The sequence below is a fragment of the Benincasa hispida genome, chromosome 2, assembly GCF_027475165.1.
Source record: "Benincasa hispida cultivar pf3 chromosome 2, pf3_genome.v1.1, whole genome shotgun sequence".
Classification (NCBI taxonomy): Eukaryota; Viridiplantae; Streptophyta; class Magnoliopsida; order Cucurbitales; family Cucurbitaceae; genus Benincasa; species Benincasa hispida.
The window spans coordinates 66,937,075-66,947,438 of NC_143479.1; the positions used below are offsets into that span (position 1 = coordinate 66,937,075).

Sequence of the window (10,364 nt, forward strand, 5' to 3'; positions counted from 1 at the left end):
AAAATGAACAAACATAATAGCAAATGAGCATGCAAACAATCAATAATAGATGTTTATCATTAGTAGACCTCAATCAATGATAAGGTTATTAGATTTGTCCATCAATGATAGACATGATAGATATTGATCCAAGTTTTGTTCGATTTGGCACTATTTTATCTTAAATTACTATATATGCATTGTCCAAGAAAAAAAATCAATTTATATACAATAAAATCTCTTTATTCAATTTTTGCAAAATTCACTCCCTAATCTTAATAAAGATCTAAGTAAAAACCTTTCATAACTCACTAATTTCAATAGAAATCAAACATTACACAACATTGAATTTAATTAATGCACACAAACAAAATCTTGCAACTGACAAATTTCATTGTTAAAAAGGTGGTCTCCCATGTCTAATGGTATTTTTTGTTTAATTTTTCTAGCGTTCTTTTGATAGTCATTTTAGAAAAAAATAACTTTTGAAACACAACTATCAAAAGAATTTAAATAAAAGTAACTTTAAAAAAATATAAATATTTTTATCTCTGGTCAATCAAAACAGGCTCTAAATCTTGTCAACTTTACTCATTATATGATTTAAAATTCATCATAGGCAAATGGAAATATTTTTGTTAGTACTTCAGAGTCTTTACATCCTAAGCATCATGTGGCATCTTGGGCTAACATCCTTTGGTTTGGAGGATCATTTCTTGGCTTGCTATTCAAAATCGGTTGCAGACTCATGATCTTGTTAGATGGTAGTATGTTGATATCCCTAGTGACCATGTTCTGTGTACTGTTGGAGCGGAGTCTAGGGATCATTTATTGGGATTTAAAGCTCATTTGAATTTTCCATTTTAGCAAAGGGAACCAATTAAGGCATAAGGTTTGAAGAATTGCTTGGTGTGTTGTTCTTTACCATGTTTGGCGTGAACGTAACAGGTGTACCCATGGTGCCAATTTGTGTCCTCAAGTGATTATTCTAGATATTCGATTTGAGATTTCTATATGTTGTTCTAAGTGGCTGGGGACATATTTTGTGAGGAACCAAGTGGATTTTTTTCCTTGGAATTTTTTTCCATTAAGTTGTGTGGTTTTGTTCTGTTTTTGGATTTTGCTTTGCTATCTTGTTTTTAGTGTTTTTTTGAGGTCATTTTCTTTTTAGTAATACATTACCTTTGCAAAAAATAAAAATAAAAAATTTATAATCAATATTCAATGTAGATAAATCAAGGATTCACCATAATTAATGATATACTAATTCAAGTTAAATATACTGTTTACCTGAATCAGTAATTATTTAAAATAGACCTAAATCAGTAATCATTTAAAATAGACAAGTATTTTTTTAATTAAAAAAAAAAAATCCATTGTATACCTTCCAAATCCTGAATTCAAGTCTTCAATCATAAAGATTATTAATTTAAAACTCTTGTCGTCTCTCTAAACTAAACTGCCTTTGGGTAGGCAAAACTAACTCCCTAAACCCTAGATCAACAATAAAAATAAATAAATAAATAAAAAATAAAACCTGATGATATCTTTCATCCCTGTGATGAAGAGAGCAAATTCATCCCATCTACTTAATAATTCCTCGTCTCTGCTCATTCTTCCTGTGCCAAAGGCACTGATACAAGTATGAGTATTTAAACAGAAAATTCCATGCATCATCCATATTAACATAAGCATGTTTAATAATGTACACATTTACTATTTCCATGGAAGACCACTGAAGATCAACATATAATTTTGATTTAATGAATATTTACACAAAGGCAGAAATGTACCATACGGATCCTAACATGATTAATTGATATTACAAGTTGGTTACAACTTCTGGTTCCTTTTTGCTCCTGTCTTTCTTCTTCTTTAGTTTCAAGGTGTTGTCCATGTGGGAGACCTACATTATCCGGAGTTAGGAAAGAACAAGCGAGAGAAGATGATAGCTTGTCAATTTGCTTCGATCCGATTAAGGATCCAAAATTCACATTTTATCAACTGAAGCTAAGAACAGAAGACTTACAATAAAGGATTTCCACTCAGGTCGTGTTTGCCCCTCCGTTGTCGTAGACGGCTGTGATTGATCTCGGACATGTCGGAAGATATGGACAAGCACCACAGCATCAAGAGCCGCATATTCTAGCTGCTCAACATTCAACAATACTACTACAGTTTCATGAATGTTTTAACTTTTTTAGTCTCGTTGGAAGAAGAATTAAAAGAAAATAAAATCTACGTGAGAAAACCCATTAAGTAGGTAAACAACTGGGACTAAGAAATAGTTTCACCTCTACAAAATTCATAGGTGTTTCTTACTATAATGTGGAAAGGAAAAAAAAAGGGAAAAAAAAAAAAGAAAGAAAGAAAGAAAAGGGACATCTTCCATATTTCTTTTTTATACAGAACTAGGAAAAACTTCAATAAATATCTATTTATCAGTGACAGCTCTATTAAGTTCAATTATTTTGAATAAAATGCACAATGTGGATTCAAATTTGCTTACCCCATTCTCACCTTTTGTCAATAGTACTGACAAAGATCCAAACACAAAGTATTATCCAACCAACTTGAATCAAATGGTCATGTACGTGCAATATTCACACACTTTCTGTTGCTTTTATCGCTGCCCCATCTATAGAGAAGCCAAACTAATAGAAAAGATCAAGAAAAGAAATTGACCTGATTCACCGTTAAGGGCCGCTGTTCCCAGTCACTATTTCTTCTTGTCTTGTTCAATCCAGCTCCCAATACTTTCTAAAACAATTACAACATAAATATAATATATATATATATATATATATATCAATTTCCGAAGATTATTTCATTTTTAAAAAAGATAGGAAGCCAATAAAGCTTTGATTATAAAGGGGTTATACCAGGAGTAGGTCACATAGTACGAGAAAAAACCAATTGGTTTCAATATCAAGTTCAAAGAAGAGAATTTCGTGTAATTGCAGTTGTGTTACCTTTGCAAGCCCAGATAGACCTCCACTATGATCAAATACATTCTGAATGTCCAGTAACATCTCATAGTGTTTGAAACATTGCAATGATTCATATGAATGGGATAGTTGCTTTACATCGCATAGAAAATTGTAGCCTACAAAGGCAAGAACATATTTTACTCAAAATTAGCAAACATAGAAAAGAAAATGAAGTTAGTACATTAACAGAGAAAAGCAGCAGTGAAACAGGCGCTTTCTAAGACATCAAGGAGTTTATTCTTTATCAATATACAGAAGATACTTTCTGGATTAAAATAACTTAAAAGACGATTAATTCAATCAATAAGAACAAAACATCGGGACATGAACAGGAAATTTAGTGATTTCATGTCGAAACATTCAGATATTACTAACCGAGCTTCAAAATACTAGAAGACTGCAAGATGCGAGTCAGGCAATTGTCTAGAATGTCGGGGATATCATCATATAACTTGATCAAATCAAAGATGAAAGCCATTTCCTCGGAAGCAATTTGCATAATAGATACCTGAGCATAAATGTGATGAAACAAAGCAAAAAGTTCACACAATCTTTTTTTTCAAAAAAAGAAAGTCGAGAGATGCATATGCATAAAGTTAGTTCTCTCGAAAAACAAACCAGGTAAAATACTAGAAATAACAGGAAAGGGCTACAGAAATAACATGATCCTAGAAGCTCCCATCCATATATATATATGTGTTGAAATCCCTATTATTCCTCTCAATACAAAGGAGCAAAATAACAGGTGCACTTTCTCAACATTCTTATAAGGTTAGAAAAACAATAATAAAATACAACGAGTGCAGATACAAGGATATGAGAAAGGAATTGGAGGAGAAAAGCGCTCACAGAGAGTACAAATAATTTATCAATGATTACCTTATTTGGTTTCTTGCCCTTTATATAGTTTGGTTTCTACTCACAATCAATACCAACAACTTTACACTCCTCGAGATGGCATGTCGCATGTCGTAAAGCATCAGCATTATCAACCCACAATATGTCCCCAACAATTAGTTGATTAAGATTCAGATAGTGGTTCTGTGACTTCTGTCCATAACCTCCCTCACGTTCTACAGAACCAATATGCACGTTAGGTTAACCAATGTGAATCAGAACAGGTAAAAATTTTGTGCAATACAAATAAAATTTAACTGCAATGATTCGAAGCACACTAACTTTTTCATGTAGCTAATGCTCAAGAGCAATGAAGCGATAAAATGTACAGGAACCAAGATTTGGTCCTAATAGTGGAAACCATCCTAGGTTACCCAAATATAATTTCCAACTGAACTAATGGTTACCCAAATATTTCAGAATATTAGGCAAGCAGCAAAATGACATGGAACAATTTAGATAGTTGATAGGAAAGCTATAAGTATAGAAATGGGAATACTATTAGGATATTTAGGGTATATTAGATTGGGATTTTTTTTTTTTTTTAAATGAAACAACTGTTTTCATTGGGAAAAAATGAAAGGATACAAGGTACTATCAATACTTTTGTGGTTCTATTGGACTCTGTGACGATGTTCTTCTCACAAGACCTTCTGCTCAAGTGATTGATAGAGTAAAAATGCTGTTGAAGTCACATTTCATGCTCAAAGGCCTTGGAGCAGCTAAATATTTCCTTGGCTCAGAGATTTCTCGCTCATCGCAAGGTCTCTTTCTCTCCCAAAGGAAATATTGTCTTCAAATCCTTGAAGATATTAGGTTCTTTAATGCAAAACCAGCCTCTTCACAGATAGATCTGAATTTAAAGTTGTCTAAAATTTCTGATAAAATTCCCTAGATGGCTCATTGGGAGGTTACATTACTTACAAATTTTCAGGCCTGATATATCATTTGCAGTCCACCATTTAAGTCAGTTCCTGCAGCAACTATCATTGGAACATTAGCAAGCTGCCGATCACCTCCTTCATTTTCTTAAGTCACCAGTACAGGGGACTTTGCTAAGGTTTGTTTCTCATTTTCAACTAAGCGCCTTTGTTGACGCTGATGAGCATGTGTATGTTGATACTAGACAGTCTATCACTGGTTTCTGTGTGTTGGGTGAATCTTTAATTGCTTGGAAGTCCAAGAAAGAACCTACCGTTTCAAGATCTTCAACTGAGGCCAACTATCAAGCATTAGCAGCAATCACCCGTGAAATCATATGGATACATCGGCAGGTGAAGGATTTTCAAATTGATCTATTCTTGCCAGCTGTGGTATACTGTGACAACCACAAAGTTGCAATAGCTATAGCAACCAATCCTACCTTTCATGAATGGACTAAACACATCCAGATCAATTATCACTTTGTCAGGGACAAGATTATTGAAGGCTTCCAAAAATTGTTACCTATGTGTTCAAAGTTGCAATTAGCTGATGTCTTTATAAAGGCTCTTCCTTCCCCTGTTTTGAATTCTACGATGGACAAGTTGGGCATTTTTACGTTTATAGTCCAATTTGAGGGGGAGTATTAAGCATAAGAAGTTGTTTAGTTTGTTAGAAACGGTTCATAAGTTGTAAAAACATTTCTTTTGTTATCAATTTGCTTTACTCCTATTTATATCAGACGAGTTTTATTGTAATCATATGAGTTTCATGAATAAAGCGATTCCTAACTCTTCTCTGACTTCCCCACACTTAATACTTACCAAAGTGCTCTATATTGGAAAGCTTCCAGATTAGCAAGAGCACAGAAGGTGGGATGTCATAATAAAGGTCGTATTAGGACACCAAGCATCCTTCCAAAGTTTTTCCATTTTTAAAAAAATTGAACACAAGGAACTGGTTGAATGCCATTTGGGAATTGTCTTCCAGGGCGTTAAGAAGTGGAGTTTCCAGATCTAGTGAAAAAACCAAAGAAATCCATATCATAATTGCTAGGATATGCTTTTGTTGGGACATGTTCTTTTATGGTTAAATTGTTTTTAAAATAAGTAGGAAAGAAGGTACTCCCTGCCAAAAGAAAAAGGTAAAATGTACCCATCACAAGCCTCTTTCCCTAGTCCCATTGATCACCCAATGACGGAAGGTAGAGTTCTTCTCAACATTAGTGAGCTACTCAATTTTATTACAGTGTCTCAAGAAAGAAAAAATTAGTATTATGAAGTGTGGCTGCAAAGTTGCGTGCACTGATCGTTAAAAGGACCAAAGTTCTCAATTACACCAATTCGGAAGACATGAAGATTTAGCAATTACTTCTGGCTCCTACTACTTGGTCTAGTCTTCTATAATATTTTGTAATTACAAGTAGTCTTTTATTTATTTCAATTTTTTAATTATTTTTTTATCTATAATAATTGGAGTGATTTCTTGCAAGCGTCTTTGGATCTTAGGGACTTTTAGCTCTTTACTTTGTACTTGTAAAATTTTATACGAGATTTCTATCTTTTCTTATCCAATTAGGAAATAAATAAAGCAGACAAACTTGGGGCAACAAAGAACAAAAAGTAAAGAGGAATGACTCGGGGTAATAGGGAATGGAGAAAGCTAGGCCAACAAGATAGTTTGTAGAGCACTTCTGAATAATAATAGTCTAACATGAGATATTGATCTTTGTAAAGCTGGAGAAAACGGCCGGACATACGCAATGAAGCATCTAAGTGATCAAGAGACTGGTAAAGATGGCATACCTTTGATATTCAAAAAACCTGTAAGGGAGTACCTATTGCAAAGTTCATCGACCTTTTCAAAATAACCAGCCTCCAATGCCAAGTAGACCTTAAAACACATAAAGGTTAGGTAAAGATACGAAAACTGTAGAGCTTTAAAAACTATTTGTCAAAAACCCAGGAACTCACGTTCAACAGTTAAAGATATTTTCCTTGCAATGAAGTACATATATTGCTTAAAAATCTTCAAAATATAAGTAATGAATCTATGGGCTACCCACCAAATATTCAAGAAATTGTCTATTGCTGTTTGTTTTTGCCTCAGCAACATCCCAGCATCCTTTTTCGGCTAAATTCTTCAAGGAGCTAGGGTAAGAACCATAATTATTCATAAGATTTTAACTCAATGGAGACATAGAACAATACCAAGAGCACGTGAAAATTTGAGTTCAAAGAAGAAAAATCCGGCATAGGGGACATCAAAGTACCTCTCTTTACACTTCTGATAGACATCGGGGAATTCCTTCTGAAAATCATTTTTCTTTATAATGCCATATGCACTTTTTAGCTTGTTTCTATTTATCAACTCCTGGACAAGCAGACGTAACATTGGCTTTCCCATGAATGTGGCCCATTTCTCAGCTGCTTTAAATTCATTGTTCTGCAACATGCTATAGAGAAGAGACTGCCCAGATTGGTGAATAGAGAAATGCTCTAATACATCAACTGCTGTCGCGTAAGCCTGAGTTCCTATTAACTCGGAAACATATTGTTCAACAAAGTCTTTGGCTGAGTCAGAGGAACACCTATTTCTTGCCTTAGATTTAAACAGAACTTTCTCGATGTTGGTCAATTGAACATCATATACCTGTAAAATCTTCACAACTATCCTGTCATCGTGGTCAATGAATCCTCCAACAATATCCATAAATAACTGAGCAGCTAGGTTCTTTGCCTTGTCAAGGTCTGCTAGGGTTGTCACTACTTTCAGAAAACGTTGGAGAGCTGATGTAATCAAGTGACTGAATCCTTCACTATATAATCCAAATATAGGCAAGACATATAGGCAATGAATAACAAAGGTAGCTGGTCCAGGCCGGGGACCATTATGAAGTACTAGATGAACTTGTTGCTGAAGAAATCGAAACTTCTTAGTTGCTTTCAATGTGCCTACATTTGCACTCAAGGACATAAAAATGTAGAAGATAAATAAATAGAATGAAGATGAACCAAAATAACTCTATACAGGTATTACGAAATAAATAGAATGAAGATGAACCAAAATAACTCTATACGGGTATTACTACTTGATGAACTCTTCATTGAAACAACTAACTTTTTATTGGGAGAAGTTCGACATAGAAAATGAAAATAAGGTGAAATATTTAGGCAAAATCATTTAAAAGCAGGAAAGAAAGACTGGACTCCATCACTTCAAAGTAAACCTCAGTATTATCATCACTAACTCGAAAATACTTGTTGAGCACAACGAAGAATGTTAAGTTTAGACCGTGAACAGCAAGGTTAGTCAAATTATATCAAGTTCACTTATGAATCAATAGGAAGACTTCTCTTCCTCCTTTTTACATTTCATATCCTGTTTCATCGGGGGGAAAAGGGTTCACATGAGAATCAAAAAAATCAAAGCAAGACAAAGATTTGCACTCATATAAGCACTAAGAAAAAAGTTCAAATAATATATACAAGACACGCGTGTGACCAAATAAGGAGTACAGCAAAACAACAGAACCTCTACATACATGATACATCATAAAAAACAGGGGAGACATACCACGAATATAACATTCTTTTAGGAGGTATAAGAATACAACAGGAGATATATAAGATAGATCAGATAGGGAGTGCACAGTAATTTTCCATGCTACATGAGTTTGATCTATATGGTCGAGTGGTTCAGCAACACTTTGATCGAATCCCATGCCAATGTGAAAATGATGGTCCTAAAAGGAAAAATGAACAGAAAAGAAAAGAAAAGAATCTTGAATAGAGAATGAAGATAACAATCGTTACATAATGACACTAATATTATATGCACTGGTTTCACTAAAACAACACAATTCTTGCACAAAGGCAAAGTAAGTGATTGGTGCAATTTAAAAGTCAACTCTAAAATGCTACAAGATAGTCTTGGGAAGCTGTAGCTATCATACAATATTTTTAAAAAGTAAAAGAGAGAAGCAGAAATAGAAGTCCTAGACATGGTGCAGACTACAGTAATTTATATTGAAAATTGTAAGCAAGGCCTATGATAAAGGGCTCTTAACCAAAACACATGTGCCAAATTTGGAATCAAATAGGAATGGTAATCCATGATCTAGGTAGTCTAATTTAGTGTATTCTAAAAATATCAAAATCGTCAGACTAGTAAGAAAATGGATCTACTAATTTTATTAATTAAAATTTCAATGTTAATTACAATCAAGGGTTGATTCTAGAATTTTCGTGAGTGAGGGTTGCCTCCAAGGATCAATCAAGGGGTTCTTCCTCCATCCATCTTTTAATGAGAAGGGTATTTTTTGTGGTTTGTTAGGATGTGTACTTTGTTATTGGATCATTGGGGTGAGAGAAATAATAGCGTTTTTAGAAGGGTGGAGACGGACCCTAGTGATGTTTGGTCCTTGGTGAGATTTCATGTTTCTCTTTGGACTTCAATCTCAAATACTTTTTATAATTATTCTAGGTGAGCTCTTTTTTTTCTTCGGGGGTGAGGGGGTGGGTAACCAACAAATAGAAATTTAGATGAGTTTTTTTTAGCACAAACGAACAAAGAACTTCGGTAATCATTTTTTTTATCAGCAACTTTAACTATAAGATCTGTTCCTTACTTTTATCCCTCAAGTCAAGTCAAAAAGGGGACACCAGTTGACATTTGAAGACTGTGAAGGGTATATGAAGGAGAACTAAATTGTTTACACTAAAAAAAAAAAAACTAAAATGTAATAAAGCTGACAAGAAGCAATATTCTAAGAAAAGATAACACACATACTCAAGGTCAATACTCATAAATAAACAAAGAACAGCAGAAAATTGCAATATAGAGAACAAAGATAGATTTCCAAATCAACCGTTTCAGAGAAACATATGAAAACTCCCAAACAATTGAACAAAAGCAGAAGCAAATAAAACGAACCCAGAAAAATTCAAGTGAGATCAACAATAACTCAGAGCCAGGCAACCCATCATCGACCTTAAACAATCATATTGCCATTGTTACCGCCGAAGAAGTTCGAATTTCTTCCCGGTTTTTCCTTTGTTTCGTCGAACGTCTCGGCGAAAAAATTCAGAAAAGCAAATCAATATAAACAAGGAAAGAACTTACCGAGCCAGAAGTAATCCGTGTTGTTTTGAGGAAGAAAAGTTCTTCTGTGAGTACGTGCGATGCGAGTGCGTAAGAGAGCGAATTCAAATTTACAATGTACTTATACATTTTGATTTTTTTCTAGGGCGAATTGCACCATCTATTCGTGTAGTTGCAATTATACTTCGAAGCTTTTTACTATAAAAATTGAGCCTTCCAAAACTGACATAGTACTTATATTATCTATCTCGAACTTTGAGGTTCAATTCTCTCATCCCATACTTTAATTACAGTACTTTTGAGCCCTTCAAATTGTGGAAGTTTTAAATTTTAATATTCAAACTTATAGTAATTATAGTTCAAATGATAAAAATTGATCTTTCAAATTTATACGATTGTTACAATTGTAAGTTTTATGGTCAAATAATAACAATTTTAACTATTACTATAATTCAGTGGTGATTTTTTTCAATT

The 10,364-nt window shown here is 33.8% G+C and overlaps 1 protein-coding gene across 1 annotated transcript; it reads right to left on the reverse strand.

The window, feature by feature from the left end:
- Window positions 1-1,454: 1,454 nt before the first annotated feature.
- Window positions 1,455-10,066, reverse strand: LOC120071757 (Polynucleotidyl transferase, ribonuclease H-like superfamily protein). Its single transcript, XM_039024133.2, is given in 12 exon segments — window positions 1,455-1,612; window positions 1,773-1,885; window positions 2,009-2,128; window positions 2,665-2,739; window positions 2,952-3,085; window positions 3,345-3,477; window positions 3,849-4,042; window positions 6,593-6,680; window positions 6,853-6,937; window positions 7,060-7,741; window positions 8,364-8,532; window positions 9,912-10,066. Coding segments are annotated over 11 exon segments (1,872 nt in total). The 5' UTR covers window positions 10,020-10,066; the 3' UTR covers window positions 1,455-1,612; window positions 1,773-1,801.
- Window positions 10,067-10,364: the final 298 nt, after the last annotated feature.